This window comes from Rhinoderma darwinii, unplaced genomic scaffold (genome assembly GCF_050947455.1).
Source record: "Rhinoderma darwinii isolate aRhiDar2 unplaced genomic scaffold, aRhiDar2.hap1 Scaffold_816, whole genome shotgun sequence".
In the NCBI taxonomy this organism is placed as follows: Eukaryota; Metazoa; Chordata; class Amphibia; order Anura; family Rhinodermatidae; genus Rhinoderma; species Rhinoderma darwinii.
In genome coordinates this window covers 1-22500 of record NW_027464382.1, presented here as the reverse complement: position 1 = coordinate 22500, position 22500 = coordinate 1, and the positions used below count along the sequence as shown (strand labels likewise).

Here is a 22500-nt window from a genome sequence, read left to right as displayed (position 1 = left end):
ACAGCCTGTGATTGGCTGCAGCGGTCATATAGCCTGCAACGTCATCCAGGGAGGCCGGACTGGAGAAGCAGGGAACTCTGGGTAAGTATAACTTTAAAAAAAAAATGTCTTACTTGCGACATAATCGCTGTGATTTCGCCGCAAATATCGCAACACACACAACTTTGTTGCAGGTTTAAGAACCCCATTGAATTCAAAAGGGAAAACCTGCAACGGAAGAGCTGCGATTACGCAGCATTAATTGACATGCTGTGGTTGAAAAAAAAACGCACCGCAGGTCCATTTATGTGCGTTTTTTTCGGCTGATTTTTCCGCAGTGTGGGGACGAGATTTGTTGAACTCTCACCCCCCACTGCTCCTACTGTGATACGCTGCGGATTTTCTGCAATGATTTCGTTGCGGAAAATGCGCAGTGTTTACTCTGCGTCTGTTCGTAAGCGAAACATTTCAGTCATGCCGGAAAATCTGGTTGCTATGGATACAGTACTTAATAACCACAGACTTTTTAACACGGTTGTTGTCAGGGAGCGCCTCCCTAGCAACCAGTCTAAGATGAGGTTTTTACCTCCAGAGCGGGCATAGATCGTAGGGCACGGAAGAGGCGGGCGGCTGGTCAACACCTGAACCTCACTTTCCTCCTGCCTCAGTAATCAGATTTTTGTATAAATAGTAGAACCTCTTTGAAGGGTCTTCTAGGCCAAAATAACGGAGCACATTCAAGTTTGGTTCCTGGACTCTAATCTCAGGGGCCACAACTGCAGATGAGGGGGGGGGGGCGTAGTATTTGCTTACATCTACTGGACCCTATCTGTGCTATGCTCATGCACATAGACCCCTATGGACGTATTCCACGCCCGACAACACCTGTATGGACGGGTGTATGTAAACAACGTCCTCCTGAGCGCGGTATCCAAAAAACTAATTGCGTGGACACATCAAGCGCTTTGTTATTGACTGGTCGGATGTACCGCGGGCTCATGTGGCAGCAATTTCGGCCTTTGTAGATTATAAATCTGAGGTGGGGAGTAGGTTGCGGGACGTAAGTGCGTCTGATTCTATGACAGAAAATGATGGAAAATTAGGTCAGATTCACACGTACGTGTTTTTGCGGCACGATAGTGAGACAGTTCTGTGCCTCACGCGACCGAGTGCCGCTCAGGCCGTTTTTCACGCCATCCGAGTGGCACCCGATAGTTTTCACGATTCACTTTAGTAGGTGAACATAGTCCTATCTTTCCACAGATCACGGACAGGACTCGGGCGGCACACACGAGCGTGTGCATTAGTCCTAACTGGGAAGCCATTGATAGTCAATACAAGATTGTCAGTCCATTTTTGTATGAAAAACATAATATATTTAAGATGAGACCGAACTCAGTAGAATTCCCTGACAGCTCTGGCACACGACCGAGATCGGGCTGTGAAAAATGGTACTTGTGTCGGCCGAATTGCCCGACCACGGTACCGGTGAACGGGACTCCTGGCACCGTAGACATTTATAACGCCAGGAGTCCCTGCCTCCCCACGGGACTGCTGTTCTGTACTGTATCATTTTGGTACAGAACAGGAGTTCCGGGGGAAGCAGGGACTCCTGACGTTATAAATGTCTATGATGCCAGGAGTCCAGTTCACCGGTACCGTGGTCGGGCCAGGAAATCCGGTCGCCACGCGTACCGTTTTTCACGGCCCGATCTCGGTCATGCGCAAGAGCTGTAAGCCTCGTGTACGAAAACGGTCTCAGAGAACAAGTAACATGGCTGCACAAAACAACCAATCAGAATCTTTGATTCTTTTCTCTACTCTAGTTCTGGTTGGTTGCTGTGGGCAACAAGGATGAAATGAAAGCTGAATTCTGATTGTTTTTTATAGGCAACAAAGCTGAAAATGGAAGCTGAGCTGTGATTGGTTTCTGTAGGTAACAAGGATTAAGTAATGCAAGCTGAATTCTTATTGGTTGTTATGGGCAACGAAGCTGAGAAATGAAAGCTGAGCCCTGATTGGAGAATATTGGCAACGAGGTCAAATAAAAAATAAATAAAACATGGACTCTGAAGGTCACTTCTTCTGTCAGACAGTTTTGATACAAGGCCTGATAATATGTCTCCGTCTTTATCCCTCACATGTCTGCCATGTTTATACGGTCATACCATCAGCAAGGAGCCATTCTAGTTCAGTGTTCGGCAGCCATTTTAAAGCCTGGATTTTGCCACATGGCGGCCATTTTGAAATCCTGCTTCTCACAAAGTCCATCATGCGGCATCCATTATAAATACCCTTGGCTGTTTTTTATTCAGTCCACCACGTTAGCAGCCATTTTAAGCCCTGACTAATTCAAATACAGTCCACCATATAGCAGCCATTTTGAAATCCTGACTCATTACAACGAGTTCATCATAGCAGCCATTTTTTTTCTTTTTAAATCATGACTATTTGTCCACATAAATCCCTGTCGCAGGCAAGCAACGTGTTAAAACATCATCATTATTATTAAAACATTATTATTATTATTATTAGAATCCTGTAGCTTTCCATTTTAGTTATTGAAGAACACCTCAGCGTTCCAAGACTGCTGGGGGTTGTAGTTCAACTACGTACGTTGCTTACTTGAGACTTAAAGCTTGGGTAGGAATGCACCGCGAATCACGTACCATAAATAATTTCAGGAAACTCCAGATCACTTTTACAAATCCACTTTAAAAGGCCATGTTCAGACGTGGCGGAATTTTTCCGCTGCAAATGTTGACGCGGCAATTACGCAATGAATCTGCGGCAACATTTGCATATTTGACAGGTAATTCAGACGTTGCGGATATCACTGCGGACTTGCCACAGATTTCAGTATTTGCATTGCAAAGGCTGAAATCCGCGGTGAAAATACGGTGCTTCTCCGCTGGCGAACGTGGAGCGAAAATTCTGCACCGCAGCCTAAATTCTGCGCTGTTATTTTCCGCAACGTCTAAACTAAGTTACCAAAAAAGGTATAGAAAATAATGGAAAAAACGGCTGCTGCAGATTTCCACTACGGACTGTCCGCAACGGAACTCAACAGCAATTCCGCCAAATAGCCACAAGATTGTTTCCCAACTCAAATCTTCCAGAATCTTCCTCCATTTTTTGCAATAAATCTGTACCCCTGGGATATTCGGAAATCCTGAGCCATTCAGACAACATATTCAGTGCTATTTATAGTACACACACTGGTAGGCGCCATTTTGCGAGCAGTCACATGATGTCGTTTCTGAGATTGGAGCTTTGTATCTTCATTATTGTCCAATAGAAATTGCGAACAACCATCGCTCAACTGCAACCGTCCTTCACAGTCACACTCCAATAGAAGTAGATGGGTTAACGGAATTGCGCAACTATTCCCATTCAATTCTATGGGAGTCGTATAGGAAAGTATCATGGCGAATGGTGAGGCAGAAGTAGCTGTCAAGTTTCAGCCTTCTTCATGACCCCAGTAGTTTGCCAGGCAGAATATGCGTCCTGCTCACAAAATGGCCGCCTCCATAGTATGTAGAGGATGGAATCCCTTAAAGGGGATTTCCACTGGAACCCACCAACATTGTGAACACGTAATACAGTCCGGTTTGCCTCATTTATTTAAAGAAAAAGATTGCTATATACATCACCGAGAATTATAAGGAAGAACGTAAGAGTGCAGGATATTGTGACCATCTCAGCAGCTCGGTAGGATATATATATACACAACGCAACTGAAAATGGCGGACAATAAATCTCAAATCTATGCGATTCTTTCCCAAAATCAGATTGCGTTAAAAAATAAATAAAAAAAAACAACGAAAAAACAGGCCGATGCCAACATCGAAGGTGATCCTGCCCAGACGTACAAGCAGTCACCTGTACTCCAAAAACAGAGCGGTGGTGGAACTACAAGTCCCAGTCTAACCGGACACATGGGACTATAATCCCCCCACCCCTCTCTCTCAAGGTAAAATGGCCTGTGGGTCCCAGAATGCACAGGAGCTGAACCTAGACCTGGATATGCAGAAATTGCGCAGAATTTTGGCACTCGTTTTTTGTTGTTGTGTGGAACCATTGGGACCCCCCGGTGACTATTTTTATTTAACCCCTTCAGCACCGAAGGGCCAGACCGGCCACAATTCGCCAATTCAGCCCATAGAACGCCAAGCGTGGGCATTCCGTGGCCCCTCCCTCATTTCCCACATAGAATATATCAAATCTATAACGTCTTTGCCTTAAAGAGACAGCGTCTCCAAAAATATCTAAAAGAGGGGGTTACAGCACGCAGGAAAGAAACCGTGAAATAAAAAAATATAACAAAGTGGCCGCCGCCGAAAACCGATCAATCCAGAGCGGGAATACAATAGTCTTTCTCTTAAAAAAATACAAATGATAATTCTTTCTCCTTTAAGTTCCTTTTTTTTTTTTTTAACAGAACAATCGTGGAGGAACACGCGATATTGCACGGCTAAAAATAATTCCATTCGTCAAAGAATGTCACATGTCAAAACGATATTTGCATGCAAAGGTGCACAGGTCGTCACATATATACGTTTCTATATATATGTCGATTTTTTTGCAAGATTAAATCATGTAAACAGTATTTAGAAGCGAGCGGGCGGGACGGCGACGGCCGCCGCGCTCCGCCAGGGCTTCAGACACATAATAATAATATTAACAGCAGTTTTTGTGTTTTTTTTTTTACCCCCTAAAATCCTTACGCAGCCCGGGAGGCGTTCTTCGTTTCAGTGCAGCAGCTGATGAACGTCGCGCTTCAAAAAAAAAAAAAGTAGAATACGGTCGCGTTGATACGAAATTCTCCATGATATTAACCCTTTTGTAGACGGAATGACCAATCGACACGTAATACGGGAGGATGGACAATCTTATTAATAACTATTGCTCGCGGTGATCAACATTTTCATTAGCTTCATTCTTGGCTACAACAAAATGGTGGCTTATAATTCCCGTGTCAAGATTGCCACACCCCCTTCCTCGCTGACATTTTGAGTCTTGGTTAGGAGCCAGTGGTGGATAAGACCGTTCCCCCTGGACACCGCTTTTGCAAAACGGCGTCACATGGCCCACCGAATTCAGGACCAATTACTTTCTTTGGGTGCTTGGCATGGACGTAGCTATAGGGGGGTGCAGAGATAGCAGTCGCATACGGGCCCTGGTGCCAGATAGGGCCTATAGACCCCTATGGCCAGCATTATGAATGGCAGGGGGGCCCTGTTAAAGATTTTGCATTGGGGCCCAGAAGCTTCAAGTTATGCCCCCGATGCCCGATTAAAGGTTTCTCCGAAATGTGTCGGCCTTCAGGACTGGTTAGGGGCTTCTTATACCCCCATGAGGGGTCTACTATTATGCCTATTAATGGTAAATTTATTTTAACCCCCCTTGTGGAGTTGGACTCAACTCATCGAAAACCTACTGGACCCATCAAGGCGTCAGCAGAAAACCCTGCGCCTCCCACCCAACGACGTGATCTAGTCAGCCATTAACTTTGGCCCAAATGGGACCAAAAATATGGGGGAAAAAACGGTGAAAAATCTTTTTGTGTTGACTGGTCATTGGTCATGGAGTTGAGGAGAATTGGGCCGCGTAATCCCAGGTAAAACTTTTTAGGTTAAAATAGGAAAAATAAAAAAATGTTCATATAAAAAAAATCGGACAAGATGGCGGGTAACTGAACTCGATGTACGAACCGATGCCATTGAGCCCCACCCCCTACAGCCGCCATCCCCAGCCCCACCCCCTACAGCCGCCATCCCCAGACGGGTAAAATGAGGGCGGCGTTAGCCCAACAATGTCAGTAGGAAATGATCCGGCAGTGACTACGCCCGCGATTTTATTTGCTTTTTACGGAGTCCGGAATCTCTGTGATTTTCGGTAATTTGGCGTCATAAAATCCTTTAATGGATGAAAAACAGGATCCCGAATAAGACTATAAAAGTAACGCCCTTAAAGTGATGGAGGTCAAGAATGGGGGAGGAGTTTAAGCTATTTTTTGAAAAGCTCCACCCCCAAAATGATAAAGATGAAGGACATTATAAGCTCAGCTGCTGCATGGAGTTTGGGGTGACTGTCCCTCTTCCCTTCATCCGGACATCACGTCTCTTATCGTCCCCTCCCCGGACCAGTCTTCTGATGTAACGTTGTCGATGGCAGCCGCAGATCCGCTTTATGGCGTCGATAAGATCCTTGAAGGGCGGGAGGTTTAAACAGCAGGCGGAGCTTTCTCAGACATCGTGAGAACGTCTTCAATCCGCTCGTCTTCTATCACCACTATAAATAGAAGCACAAAGTTAGAGCGCCGGCTCGTCTCTCTACCGGGGGAAAATCGCTCATTATCGGACATCAGATGGCGCTCGCTATGGCCTAGGCCACACCGGCTACAAGGGAGGAGTAGCTCATAGCAACCAATCAGATCACTGCTCTCATTTTAATAATCCGCTATAGAGGAGCAACAATTGGTGCTGATGACATCATAAATAACTAGTGGGCGCATGTGACATCATGTGTAAGCAGAGGGTGCGGGCAGTAATATTATGGGGTACACATCAGTGTTTATAGGGTGCGGGCAGTAATATTATGGGGTACACATCAGAGTTTATAGGGTGCGGGCAGTAATATTATGGGGTACACATCAGTGTTTATAGGGTGCAGGCAGTAATATTATGGGGTACACATCAGTGTTTATAGGGTGCGGGCAGTAATATTATGGGGTACACAACAGTGTTTATAGGGTGCGGGCAGTAATATTATGGGGTACACATCAGTGTTTATAGGGTGCGGGCAGTAATATTATGGGGTACACATCAGTGTTTATAGGGTGCGGGCAGTAATATTATGGGGTACACATCAGTGTTTATAGGGTGCAGGCAGTAATATTATGGGGTACACATCAGTGTTTATAGGGTGCGGGCAGTAATATTATGGGGTACACAACAGTGTTTATAGGGTGCAGGCAGTAATATTATGGGGTACACATCAGTGTTTATAGGGTGCAGGCAGTAATATTATGGGGTACACATCAGTGTTTATAGGGTGCGGGCAGTAATATTATGGGGTACACATCAGAGTTTATAGGGTGCGGGCAGTAATATTATGGGGTACACATCAGTGTTTATAGGGTGCAGGCAGTAATATTATGGGGTACACATCAGTGTTTATAGGGTGCGGGCAGTAATATTATGGGGTACACAGTGTTTATAGGGTGCAGGCAGTAATATTATGGGGTACACATCAGTGTTTATAGGGTGCGGGCAGTAATATTATGGGGTACACATCAGTGTTTATAGGGGGCAGGCAGTAATATTATGGGGTACACATCAGTGTTTATAGGGTGCAGGCAGTAATATTATGGGGTACACAGTGTTTATAGGGTGCAGGCAGTAATATTATGGGGTACACATCAGTGTTTATAGGGGGCAGGCAGTAATATTATGGGGTACACAACAGTGTTTATAGGGTGCAGGCAGTAATATTATGGGGTACACAACAGTGTTTATAGGGTGCAGGCAGTAATATTATGGGGTACACATCAGTGTTTATAGGGGGCAGGCAGTAATATTATGGGGTACACATCAGTGTTTATAGGGTGCGGGCAGTAATATTATGGGGTACACATCAGTGTTTATAGGGGGCAGGCAGTAATATTATGGGGTACACATCAGTGTTTATAGGGTGCAGGCAGTAATATTATGGGGTACACATCAGTGTTTATAGGGTGCAGGCAGTAATATTATGGGGTACACATCAGTGTTTATAGGGGGCAGGCAGTAATATTATGGGGTACACAACAGTGTTTATAGGGTGCAGGCAGTAATATTATGGGGCACACAACAGTGTTTATAGGGTGCAGGCAGTAATATTATGGGGTACACATCAGTGTTTATAGGGGGCAGGCAGTAATATTATGGGGTACACATCAGTGTTTATAGGGTGCGGGCAGTAATATTATGGGGTACACATCAGTGTTTATAGGGTGCGGGCAGTAATATTATGGGGTACACATCAGAGTTTATAGGGTGCAGGCAGTAATATTATGGGGTACACATCAGTGTTTATAGGGTGCGGGCAGTAATATTATGGGGTACACAACAGTGTTTATAGAGTGCAGGCAGTAATATTATGGGGTACACTTCAGTGTTTATAGGGTGCGGGCAGTAATATTATGGGGTACACATCAGAGTTTATAGGGTGCGGGCAGTAATATTATGGGGTACACATCAGTGTTTATAGGGTGCGGGCAGTAATATTATGGGGTACACATCAGTGTTTATAGGGTGCGGGCAGTAATATTATGGGGTACACATCAGTGTTTATAGGGTGCAGGCAGTAATATTATGGGGTACACATCAGTGTTTATAGGGTGCGGGCAGTAATATTATGGGGTACACATCAGTGTTTATAGGGTGCGGGCAGTAATATTATGGGGTACACATCAGTGTTTATAGGGTGCAGGCAGTAATATTATGGGGTACACATCAGTGTTTATAGGGTGCAGGCAGTAATATTATGGGGTACACATCAGTGTTTATAGGGTGCGGGCAGTAATATTATGGGGTACACATCAGTGTTTATAGGGTGCGGGCAGTAATATTATGGGGTACACATCAGTGTTTATAGGGTGCAGGCAGTAATATTATGGGGTACACATCAGTGTTTATAGGGTGCAGGCAGTAATATTATGGGGTACACATCAGTGTTTATAGGGTGCAGGCAGTAATATTATGGGGTACACATCAGTGTTTATAGGGTGCAGGCAGTAATATTATGGGGTACACATCAGTGTTTATAGGGTGCGGGCAGTAATATTATGGGGTACACATCAGTGTTTATAGGGTGCAGGCAGTAATATTATGGGGTACACATCAGTGTTTATAGGGTGCGGGCAGTAATATTATGGGGTACACATCAGAGTTTATAGGGTGCAGGCAGTAATATTATGGGGTACACAGAGTTTATAGGGTGCAGGCAGTAAAATTATGGGGTACACATCAGAGTTTATAGGGTGCGGGCAGTAATATTATGGGGTACACATCAGAGTTTATAGGGTGCGGGCAGTAATATTATGGGGTACACATCAGTGTTTATAGGGTGCAGGCAGTAATATTATGGGGTACACAGAGTTTATAGGGTGCAGGCAGTAAAATTATGGGGTACACATCAGAGTTTATAGGGTGCGGGCAGTAATATTATGGGGTACACATCAGAGTTTATAGGGTGCGGGCAGTAATATTATGGGGTACACATCAGTGTTTATAGGGTGCAGGCAGTAATATTATGGGGTACACATCAGTGTTTATAGGGTGCGGGCAGTAATATTATGGGGTACACATCAGAGTTTATAGGGTGCAGGCAGTAATATTATGGGGTACACATCAGAGTTTATAGGGTGCAGGCAGTAATATTATGGGGTACACATCAGAGTTTATAGGGTGCAGGCAGTAATATTATGGGGTACACATCAGAGTTTATAGGGTGCGGGCAGTAATATTATGGGGTACACATCAGTGTTTATAGGGTGCGGGCAGTAATATTATGGGGTACACATCAGTGTTTATAGGGTGCGGGCAGTAATATTATGGGGTACACATCAGTGTTTATAGGGTGCAGGCAGTAATATTATGGGGTACACATCAGTGTTTATAGGGTGCAGGCAGTAATATTATGGGGTACACATCAGTGTTTATAGGGTGCAGGCAGTAATATTATGGGGTACACATCAGTGTTTATAGGGTGCAGGCAGTAATATTATGGGGTACACATCAGTGTTTATAGGGTGCAGGCAGTAATATTATGGGGTACACATCAGAGTTTATAGGGTGCAGGCAGTAATATTATGGGGTACACATCAGTGTTTATAGGGTGCAGGCAGTAATATTATGGGGTACACATCAGTGTTTATAGGGTGCAGGCAGTAATATTATGGGGTACACATCAGTGTTTATAGGGTGCAGGCAGTAATATTATGGGGTACACATCAGTGTTTATAGGGTGCGGGCAGTAATATTATGGGGTACACATCAGTGTTTATAGGGTGCAGGCAGTAATATTATGGGGTACACATCAGAGTTTATAGGGTGCAGGCAGTAATATTATGGGGTACACAGTGTTTATAGGGTGCGGGCAGTAATATTATGGGGTACACATCAGTGTTTATAGGGTGCGGGCAGTAATATTATGGGGTACACATCAGTGTTTATAGGGTGCAGGCAGTAATATTATGGGGTACACATCAGTGTTTATAGGGTGCAGGCAGTAATATTATGGGGTACACATCAGTGTTTATAGGGTGCGGGCAGTAATATTATGGGGTACACATCAGAGTTTATAGGGTGCGGGCAGTAATATTATGGGGTACACATCAGAGTTTATAGGGTGCAGGCAGTAATATTATGGGGTACACATCAGTGTTTATAGGGTGCAGGCAGTAATATTATGGGGTACACATCAGTGTTTATAGGGTGCAGGCAGTAATATTATGGGGTACACATCAGTGTTTATAGGGTGCAGGCAGTAATATTATGGGGTACACATCAGTGTTTATAGGGTGCGGGCAGTAATATTATGGGGTACACATCAGTGTTTATAGGGTGCGGGCAGTAATATTATGGGGTACACATCAGTGTTTATAGGGTGCGGGCAGTAATATTATGGGGTACACATAAGTGTTTATAGGGTGCAGGCGGTAATATTATGGGGTACACATCAGTGTTTATAGGGTGCGGGCAGTAATATTATGGGGTACACATCAGTGTTTATAGGGTGCGGGCAGTAATATAATGGGGTACACATCAGAGTTTATAGGGTGCAGGCAGTAATATTATGGGGTACACATCAGTGTTTATAGGGTGCGGGCAGTAATATTATGGGGTACACAGTGTTTATAGGGTGCAGGCAGTAATATTATGGGGTACACATCAGTGTTTATAGGGTGCGGGCAGTAATATTATGGGGTACACAGTGTTTATAGGGTGCAGGCAGTAATATTATGGGGTACACATCAGTGTTTATAGGGTGCGGGCAGTAATATTATGGGGTACACATCAGTGTTTATAGGGTGCAGGCAGTAATATTATGGGGTACACATCAGTGTTTATAGGGTGCGGGCAGTAATATTATGGGGTACACATCAGTGTTTATAGGGTGCGGGCAGTAATATTATGGGGTACACAGTGTTTATAGGGTGCAGGCAGTAATATTATGGGGTACACATCAGTGTTTATAGGGTGCAGGCAGTAATATTATGGGGTACACATCAGTGTTTATAGGGTGCGGGCAGTAATATTATGGGGTACACATCAGTGTTTATAGGGTGCAGGCAGTAATATTATGGGGTACACATCAGTGTTTATAGGGTGCGGGCAGTAATATTATGGGGTACACATCAGAGTTTATAGGGTGCAGGCAGTAATATTATGGGGTACACATCAGAGTTTATAGGGTGCGGGCAGTAATATTATGGGGTACACATCAGAGTTTATAGGGTGCGGGCAGTAATATTATGGGGTACACATCAGTGTTTATAGGGTGCGGGCAGTAATATTATGGGGTACACATCAGAGTTTATAGGGTGCAGGCAGTAATATTATGGGGTACACATCAGTGTTTATAGGGTGCAGGCAGTAATATTATGGGGTACACATCAGTGTTTATAGGGTGCAGGCAGTAATATTATGGGGTACACATCAGTGTTTATAGGGTGCGGGCAGTAATATTATGGGGTACACATCAGTGTTTATAGGGTGCAGGCAGTAATATTATGGGGTACACATCAGTGTTTATAGGGTGCGGGCAGTAATATTATGGGGTACACAACAGTGTTTATAGGGTGCAGGCAGTAATATTATGGGGTACACATCAGTGTTTATAGGGTGCAGGCAGTAATATTATGGGGTACACATCAGTGTTTATAGGGTGCAGGCAGTAATATTATGGGGTACACATCAGTGTTTATAGGGCGCAGGCAGTAATATTATGGGGTACACATCAGTGTTTATAGGGCGCGGGCAGTAATATTATGGGGTACACATCAGTGTTTATAGGGTGCAGGCAGTAATATTATGGGGTACACATCAGTGTTTATAGGGTGCGGGCAGTAATATTATGGGGTACACAACAGTGTTTATAGGGTGCAGGCAGTAATATTATGGGGTACACATCAGTGTTTATAGGGTGCGGGCAGTAATATTATGGGGTACACATCAGTGTTTATAGGGTGCAGGCAGTAATATTATGGGGTACACATCAGTGTTTATAGGGTGCGGGCAGTAATATCATGGGGTACACATCAGTGTTTATATGGTGCAGGCAGTAATATTATGGGGTACACATCAGTGTTTATAGGGTGCGGGCAGTAATATTATGGGGTACACAGTGTTTATAGGGTGCGGGAAGTAATATTATGGGGTACACATCAGTGTTTATAGGGTGCGGGCAGTAATATCATGGGGTACACATCAGTGTTTATAGGGTGCGGGCAGTAATATTATGGGGTACACAGTGTTTATAGGGTGCGGGAAGTAATATTATGGGGTACACATCAGTGTTTATAGGGTGCGGGCAGTAATATTATGGGGTACACAGTGTTTATAGGGTGCGGGAAGTAATATTATGGGGTACACATCAGTGTTTATAGGGTGCGGGCAGTAATATCATGGGGTACACATCAGTGTTTATAGGGTGCGGGCAGTAATATTATGGGGTACACAGTGTTTATAGGGTGCGGGAAGTAATATTATGGGGTACACATCAGTGTTTATAGGGTGCGGGCAGTAATATCATGGGGTACACATCAGTGTTTATAGGGTGCGGGCAGTAATATTATGGGGTACAGTGTTTATAGGGTGCGGGCAGTAATATTATGGGGTACACAGTGTTTATAGGGTGCGGGCAGTAATATTATGGGGTACAGTGTTTATAGGGTGCAGGCAGTAATATTATGGGGTACACATCAGAGTTTATAGGGTGCGGGCAGTAATATTATGGGGTACACATCAGTGTTTATAGGGTGCAGGCAGTAATATTATGGGGTACACATCAGTGTTTATAGGGTGCAGGCAGTAATATTATGGAGTACACATCAGTGTTTATAGGGTGCGGGCAGTAATATTATGGGGTACACATCAGAGTTTATAGGGTGCAGGCAGTAATATTATGGGGTACACATCAGTGTTTATAGGGTGCAGGCAGTAATATTATGGGGTACACATCAGTGTTTATAGGGCGCAGGCAGTAATATTATGGGGTACACATCAGTGTTTATAGGGTGCAGGCAGTAATATTATGGGGTACACATCAGTGTTTATAGGGTGCAGGCAGTAATATTATGGGGTACACAGTGTTTATAGGGTGCGGGCAGTAATATTATGGGGTACAGTGTTTATAGGGTGCAGGCAGTAATATTATGGGGTACACAGAGTTTATAGGGTGCGGGCAGTAATATTATGGGGTACACATCAGTGTTTATAGGGTGCAGGCAGTAATATTATGGGGTACACATCAGTGTTTATAGGGTGCAGGCAGTAATATTATGGGGTACACATCAGTGTTTATAGGGTGCAGGCAGTAATATTATGGGGTACACAGTGTATATAATAGAACCTTTCTTACTGGTTATAAGATACATGTAATATCGTATAGATACGATTTAGGGGTGCAGGGGGTACATGACACAATAGTGATGGATGGATGTAGATGTTTATGAGATGTTTACAGAAGGACTTTAGACTATATGGGGGTACACATCACAGTTTATAGACTATATGGGGGTACACATGCAGGATCTAGCAGTTTATTAGGGGTTAATAGTCAGAATTTAGGGAATCATAGGGCTGCATTGAGGGGGTTATAGAGTAAGTATTGAGGTCTATATGGGGGTACATACATACAGGCAGAATTGGGGGTACATGCAGGCAGGATTGGGGTACATAGATACATACAGGCAGGATTAGGGGTACGTACATACATGCCGGCAGGATTGGGGGTACATACATACAGGCAGGATTGGGGGTACATACAGGCAGGATTGGGGGTACATACAGGCAGGATTGAGGGTACATACATACAGGCAGGATTGGGGTGCAGACAGTGGGGTACCCACCTCTCTTGCTGCGGCCAATCTGTCCCAGTTTGGGGGGTCTTTTGCCGCCCCCCTGTCCCGAGCTGCCGTAGAAGTTGCCGGTGTCCTGCAGGCGGCAAGTGAGGGGGATCTGTCCGGCCATGTCACCACCTCCATCCGCGTAATGTCCCCGCTGCTCGGCGTCGCTGAAGGGCAGCACCTCGGACATGGTGAGGCTGGGAATCCCCGGGGACACGGACACCGATCACAGCCCACTCCGGAGGACGCTGATCACTCACCGCGGAGACTCCGATCACATCCTCCGGCTGGGGGTGCGGAGGGGACCTGGGGGGACAGCACACCCAGCGGTGAGGAGGGGAACTACAGAGGGGGAAACACTGAGGAGGGGGGGAAACTACTGAGGAGGGGGGAAACTACTGAGGAGGGGGGGAAACTACTGAGGAGGGGGGGAAACTACTGAGGAGGGGGGGAAACTACTGAGGAGGGGGGGAAACTACTGAGGAGGGGGGGAAACTACTGAGGAGGGGGGGAAACTACTGAGGAGGGGGGGAAACTACTGAGGAGGGGGGGAAACTACTGAGGAGGGGAAACTACTGAGGAGGGGGAAACTACTGAGGAGGGGGAAACTACTGAGGAGGGGGAAACTACTGAGGAGGGGAAACTGCTGAGGAGGGGGGGAAACTACTGAGGAGGGGAAACTGCTGAGGAGGGGGAAACTACTGAGGAGGGGGAAACTACTGAGGAGGGGGAAACTACTGAGGAGGGGGAAACTACTGAGGAGGGGAAACTACTGAGGAGGGGAAACTACTGAGGAGGGGGAAACTACTGAGGAGGGGGAAACTACTGAGGAGGGGGAAACTACTGAGGAGGGGGAAACTACTGAGGAGGGGAAACTACTGAGGAGGGGGAAACTACTGAGGAGGGGAAACTACTGAGGAGGGGAAACTACTGAGGAGGGGAAACTACTGAGGAGGGGAAACTACTGAGGAGGGGAAACTACTGAGGAGGGGAAACTACTGAGGAGGGGGGAAACTACTGAGGAGGGGGGAAACTACTGAGGAGGGGAAACTACTGAGGAGGGGAAACTACTGAGGAGGGGAAACTACTGAGGAGGGGAAACTACTGAGGAGGGGGGAACTACTGAGGAGGGGGGAACTACTGAGGAGGGGGGAACTACTGAGGAGGGGGGAACCTACTGAGGAGGGGGGAACTACTGAGGAGGGGGGAACCTACTGAGGAGGGGGGAACCTACTGAGGAGGGGGGAAACTACTGAGGAGGGGACACTATGGAGGAGGGGACACTACTGAGGAGGGGAAACTACTGAGGAGGGGGAAACTACTGAGGAGGGGGACACTACTGAGGAGGGGGACACTACTGAGGAGGGGGACACTACTGAGGAGGGGGACACTACTGAGGAGGGGGACACTACTGAGGAGGGGGACACTACTGAGGAGGGGGACACTACTGAGGAGGGGGACACTACTGAGGAGGGGGACACTACTGAGGAGGGGGACACTACTGAGGAGGGGGACACTACTGAGGAGGGGGACACTACTGAGGAGGGGGACACTACTGAGGAGGGGAAACTACTGAGGAGGGGAAACTACTGAGGAGGGGAAACTACTGAGGAGGGGGAAACTACTGAGGAGGGGGAAACTACTGAGGAGGGGGAAACTACTGAGGAGGGGAAACTACTGAGGAGGGGGAAACTACTGAGGAGGGGAAACTACTGAGGAGGGGAAACTACTGAGGAGGGGAAACTACTGAGGAGGGGAAACTACTGAGGAGGGGAAACTACTGAGGAGGGGAAACTACTGAGGAGGGGGAACTACTGAGGAGGGGAAACTACTGAGGAGGGGAAACTACTGAGGAGGGGAAACTACTGAGGAGGGGGGAAACTACTGAGGAGGGGGGAAACTACTGAGGAGGGGGGAAACTACTGAGGAGGGGGGAAACTACTGAGGAGGGGGAAACTACTGAGAAGGGGAAACTACTGAGGAGGGGAAACTACTGAGGAGGGGAAACTACTGAGGAGGGGAAACTACTGAGGAGGGGGGAAACTACTGAGGAGGGGGGAAACTACTGAGGAGGGGGGAAACTACTGAGGAGGGGGGAAACTACTGAGGAGGGGGGAAACTACTGAGGAGGGGGGAAACTACTGAGGAGGGGGGAAACTACTGAGGAGGGGGGAAACTACTGAGGAGGGGGGAAACTACTGAGGAAGGGGGAAACTACTGAGGAGGGGGAAACTACTGAGGAGGGGGAAACTACTGAGGAGGGGGGAAACTACTGAGGAGGGGGGAAACTACTGAGGAGGGGGGAACTACTGAGGAGGGGGAAACTACTGAGGAGGGGGAAAACTACTGAGGAGGGGGAAAACTACTGAGGAGGGGGGAAACTACTGAGGAGGGGGGAAACTACTGAGGAGGGGGGAAACTACTGAGGAGGGGGGAAACTACTGAGGAGGGGGGAAACTACTGAGGAGGGGGAAACTACTGAGGAGGGGGAAACTACTGAGGAGGGGGGAAACTACTGAGGAGGGGGGAAACTACTGAGGAGGGGGAAACTACTGAGGAGGGGGAAACTACTGAGGAGGGGGAAACTACTGAGGAGGGGACACTACTGAGGAGGGGGAAACTACTGAGGAGGGGGGAAACTACTGAGGAGGGGGAAACTACTGAGGAGGGGGGAAACTACTGAGGAGGGGGAAACTACTGAGGAGGGGGAAACTACTGAGGAGGGGGGAAACTACTGAGGAGGGGGGAAACTACTGAGGAGGAGGGGAAACTACTGAGGAGGGGGGAAACTACTGAGGAGGGGAAACTACTGAGGAGGGGACACTACTGAGGAGGAGGGGAAACTACTGAGGAGGGGGGAAACTACTGAGGAGGGGAAACTACTGAGGAGGAGGGGAAACTACTGAGGAGGGGGGAAACTACTGAGGAGGGGAAACTACTGAGGAGGGGAAACTACTGAGGAGGAGGGGAAACTACTGAGGAGGGGGGAAACTACTGAGGAGGGGAAACTACTGAGGAGGGGAAACTACTGAGGAGGGGAAACTACTGAGGAGGGGGAACTACTGAGGAGGGGGAACTACTGAGGAGGGGAAACTACTGAGGAGGGGGAACTACTGAGGAGGGGGAAACTACTGAGGAGGGGGAAACTACTGAGGAGGGGAAACTGCTGAGGAGCGATTTATTTAGGGGGGGGAACTACTATGGGAGGTAACTACTGAGGTGGGGGCTACTTGAATAATTAGGACTAATATTTGTGTCGGGGGCACCTGGGGGGGGGTCTGAGGTGAGCACTTTTGGCTGGGAAGGGCAGCTGGGTACAGTATTGTGGGGCACCTGGGGGGGGTCTGAGGTGAGCGCTTTTGGCTGGGAAGGGCAGCTGGGTGCAGTATTGTGGGGCACCTGGGGGGGGTCTGAGGTGAGCGCTTTTGGCTGGGAAGGGCAGCTGGGTACAGTATTGTGGGGCACCTGGGGGGGTCTGAGGTGAGCGCTTTTGGCTGGGAAGGGCAGCTGGGTGCAGTATTGTGGGGCACCTGGGGGGGGGTCTGAGGTGAGCGCTTTTGGCTGGGAAGGGCAGCTGGGTGCAGTATTGTGGGGCACCTGGGGGGGCGGCTACCTGCAAGGGCGTTGAGCAGATCTCAATGTTCCAGTTATGCAGGGGGGGGGGCACTTGTTGAAATGAGGGTTCCCCAGAAATGGATGATGGGGGGGGGGGTGTTTGCTGGATTTATCAGTGGGGCTGGGTGTAACATGAGGGGGGCGGGACTGGTAACCACCTGGGGAAGGAGACAATAGGGAATCCTCGACAAAGCTGCTGCCAGGAGAGAGATGGGGGGGTCGGGGGTCCTCTGCACCGGCAATAACCTCCTCCTCATTATTATTATTATGGGGGTCTTCACAGCGCTGAGCACAGTCCGTGGTGCTGAACCCCAAAACAGCTGCAAATGGCCGCAATGAGGCTACGACTTGATGCAGGAGGAGCAGGTTGAGGTGCTGCATGCAGGAGAGGATTGACAGCTCGGTTACAGGTGGGAGGAATAGGGTGTAATATGCGATGTAATATGGATGAGAGGGTCTCGGGCTGCAGGAGGAGCAGCGTCTAGATGATTGACAGCTCGGTTACAGGTGCAGGAGACGGGGGGGGGGGGGTAATATTTTACCTGGTGCTGACTGGAGGGGGGTCTCAGGTCGCAGGTGGAGCAGATCCAGGTGCTGCATGCAGGGGATGATTGACAGCTCAGTCACAGGTGCAGTGGGGAGGGGGTTTCTTGGGGGTAATATACGACCTGGTGCTGTCTGGAGGGATCAGAGGCGCTCAGTCTGCAGGAGGAGCAGGTTCAGGTGCTGCGTGCAGGGGATGATTGACAGCTCAGTGGCAGGGGAGGGGGTTCATAGCGGGTAATATTGGGGTGAGAATGAGACAGAACCTACCGGAGGGAGAGAGCAGAGAGGAGACAGGCAGATCCTGCTGCTGGGAGAGGAGACAGGCAGATCCTGCTGCTGGGAGAGGAGACAGGCAGGGGAGGTGGAGTGACATAGAAATGAGAGGGCAGGGAAGGAGCCTGTAACTGGGGGAGAGATGGGGAGGAAGCTGCCTGCACAGGGGGGACCAGGCGCTCATCTAAATATTCTTACACCATCATCATCATCAGTATGTAGAGGAGGAGAGGCCGGGGGCTCAGTCACCTCCGCACAACAGCAATGGTGGCTGCACAGGAGGAATAACAGGGGGGGGGGGGTAGTATTCAACACCCCCCCCCCCCCCATATACTGCTGCACAATAAAGACTAGCAAAAGGGGGGATTATATACCCCACCCCCACTACACACCCCTCACATGGGGGATTATATACCCCACCCCCACTACACACCCCTCACAGGGGGGGGATTATATACCGCACCCCCACTACAAACCCCTCACAGGGGGGGATTATATACCGCACCCCCACTACACACCCCTCACAGGGGGGGATTATATACCGCACCCCCACTACAAACCCCTCACAGGGGGGGGATTATATACCGCACCCCCACTACACACCCCTCACAGGGGGGGGATTATATACCGCACCCCCACTACACACCCCTCACAGGGGGGGATTATATACCGCACCCCCACTACACACCCCTCACAGTGGGGATTATATACCGCACCCCCACTACAAACCCCTCACAGGGGGGGATTATACACCGCACCCCCACTACACACCCCTCACAGGGGGGATTATATACCGCACCCCCACTACACACCCCTCACAGGGGGGGGATTATATACCGCACCCCCACTACACACCCCTCACAGGGGGGATTATATACCGCACCCCCACTACACACCCCTCACAGGGGGGGGGATTATATACCGCACCCCCACTACACACCCCTCACAGGGGGGGGATTATATACCGCACCCCCACTACAGACCCCTCACAGTGGGGATTATATACCGCACCCCCACTACACACCCATCACAGGGGGGATAATACACCGCACCCCCACTACACACCCCTCACAGGGGGGATTATACACCGCACCCCCACTACACACCCCTCACAGGGGGGATAATACACCGCACCCCCACTACACACCCCTCACAGGGGGGATTATACACCGCACCCCCACTACACACCCCTCACAGGGGGGATTATACACCACACCCCCCACTACACACCCCTCACAGGGGGGATTATATACCGCACCCCCACTACACACTCCTCACAGGGGGGGATTATACACCACACCCCCCACTACACACCCCTCACAGGGGGGATTATATACCGCACCCCCACTACACACCCCTCACAGGGGGGGGATTATACACCGCACCCCCACTACACACCCCTCACAGGGGGGATTATATACCGCACCCCCACTACACACCCCTCACAGGGGGGGGATTATATACCGCACCCCCACTACACACCCCTCACAGGGGGGGATTATATACCGCACCCCCACTACACACCCCTCACAGTGGGGATTATATACCGCACCCCCACTACACACCCCTCACAGGGGGGGATTATACACCGCACCCCCACTACACACCCCTCACAGGGGGGATTATATACCGCACCCCCACTACACACCCCTCACAGGGGGGGGGATTATATACCGCACCCCCACTACACACCCCTCACAGGGGGGATTATATACCGCACCCCCACTACACACCCCTCACAGGGGGGGGGATTATATACCGCACCCCCACTACACACCCCTCACAGGGGGGGATTATATACCGCACCCCCACTACACACCCCTCACAGGGGGGGGATTATATACCGCACCCCCACTACAGACCCCTCACAGTGGGGATTATATACCGCACCCCCACTACACACCCATCACAGGGGGGATAATACACCGCACCCCCACTACACACCCCTCACAGGGGGGATTATACACCGCACCCCCACTACACACCCCTCACAGGGGGGATAATACACCGCACCCCCACTACACACCCCTCACAGGGGGGATTATATACCGCACCCCCACTACACACCCCTCACAGGGGGGATTATACACCACACCCCCCACTACACACCCCTCACAGGGGGGATTATATACCGCACCCCCACTACACACTCCTCACAGGGGGGGATTATACACCACACCCCCCACTACACACCCCTCACAGGGGGGATTATATACCGCACCCCCACTACACACCCCTCACAGGGGGGGGATTATACACCGCACCCCCACTACACACCCCTCACAGGGGGGATTATATACCGCACCCCCACTACACACCCCTCACAGGGGGGGGATTATATACCGCACCCCCACTACACACCCCTCACAGGGGGGGATTATACACCGCACCCCCACTACAAACCCCTCACAGGGGGGGATTATACACCGCACCCCCACTACACACCCCTCACAGGGGGGGGGATTATATACCGCACCCCCACTACACACCCCTCACAGGGGGGGATTATATACCGCACCCCCACTACACACCCTCCACTGCATCGGCTACAGGAGGGGGGGGGGGGAATAATAAACACTTTCTCCTCTTTTACCAACAAAGCACCTGCAGCAGAGACGGGGGGGGGGGGGGGGGCTGTGATGAGGAGGGGGGGGGGTGTTTACATGGGGGACAATGAGGAAGATGAGGGGTGTCACTGGGGGTTGTGCAACAGGGTGGGAGTGACTGTGTGTGGCTGTAGGTTTCTCACATTGTTTCCATGTGTGTATAATTGTGTTGCCGTGTGTGTGTGTGTGTATAACTGTTACATTGTTTCCATGTGTGTATATAATAGTGTTACATTGTTTGTGTGTGTGTGTATAATTGTCTTACATTGTTAAATACAACATAAATCCACAGCTGCTCCATATCCTGCGTCACTGATGTTTTATAACACTGCAAAGGAAGATCCAGCCAGACCTCATCTCCACACAGAAGAACCCTCCACCTGCTGTGCAACTCTATCGAATATGCTGGCACTAGAGAAACAAGAGTTATATACCCCCAATTCATGGCCAAATGGGGCCCTCCACGGTCTACGCTTCATGTGGCCCCTTCTCTACATATGTAGAAGCGCTCACTGGAGAAATCAGACACACTGACACTTGGGGTACAGGATGATGACACTGACACTTGGGGTACAGGATAATGACACTGACACTTGGGGTACAGGATAATGACACACTGACACTTGGGGTACAGGATAATGACACACTGACACTTGAGGTACAGGATAATGACACTGACACTTGGGGTACAGGATAATGACACTGACACTTGGGGTACAGGATAATGACACTGACACTTGGGGTACAGGATAATGACACTGACACTTGGGGTACAGGATAATGACACACTGACACTTGAGGTACAGGATAATGACACTGACACTTGGGGTACAGGATAATGACATTGACACTTGGGGTACAGGATAATGACATTGACACTTGGGGGACAGGATAATGACACGCTGACACTTGGGGGACAGGATAATGATGCGGACACTTGGGGGACAGGATAATGATGCGGACACTTGGGGGACAGGATAATGATGCGGACACTTGGGGGACAGGATTGTACGGCTTCTGACCGGTTGACCAAGATCAGCTCTCCACAGCCTCTATAATGGCTGCCTATTGTAACTTCCTGTCCCACAGCAGGAACAGCAGCTCTAGAGGACAAACTGCAGCTCTCTAACAGGTGAAATACAGTGCTTTAATTGGATGTTGATGCGTCCTCTGTAAAACAAACAAACTTGACCCAGTCAAAAGTTTGCTATGGGGCCCAGTCTTTCCTACTTACGCCCCCTGATTCCCTACACACAGGTTCCAGTAATAGTACTGCTGTTTTATGACACTCTCAGAATACAGGCTGCCATAAACAGCTTCCTGATGGGTGGAATCTCCCCGGGAGATTGCGGCTTCTCCGTAATA

General features: G+C 48.9%; 1 protein-coding gene across 3 annotated transcripts in view; it reads right to left on the bottom strand.

The window, feature by feature from the left end:
• Nucleotides 1–18686, bottom strand: part of LOC142731523 (calcium/calmodulin-dependent protein kinase II inhibitor 1-like) — a 19555-nt gene extending 869 nt beyond the window's left edge. The window contains exons 1-4 of one of the 3 annotated variants that reach the window (XM_075849429.1): nt 18524–18686; nt 18253–18436; nt 14099–14401; nt 1–6273 (exon numbers count right to left, since the gene is read on the bottom strand). The exon at nt 1–6273 is cut by the window's left edge and continues 869 nt beyond it. In XM_075849429.1, the coding sequence (XP_075705544.1) occupies nt 6206–6273; nt 14099–14285 (255 nt within the window). In that variant the 5' untranslated portion in view covers nt 14286–14401; nt 18253–18436; nt 18524–18686 and the 3' untranslated portion in view covers nt 1–6205. The other 2 variants (XM_075849427.1, XM_075849428.1) reach the window with 2 other exon arrangements.
• Between the last annotated feature and the right edge of the window lie 3814 nt (nt 18687–22500).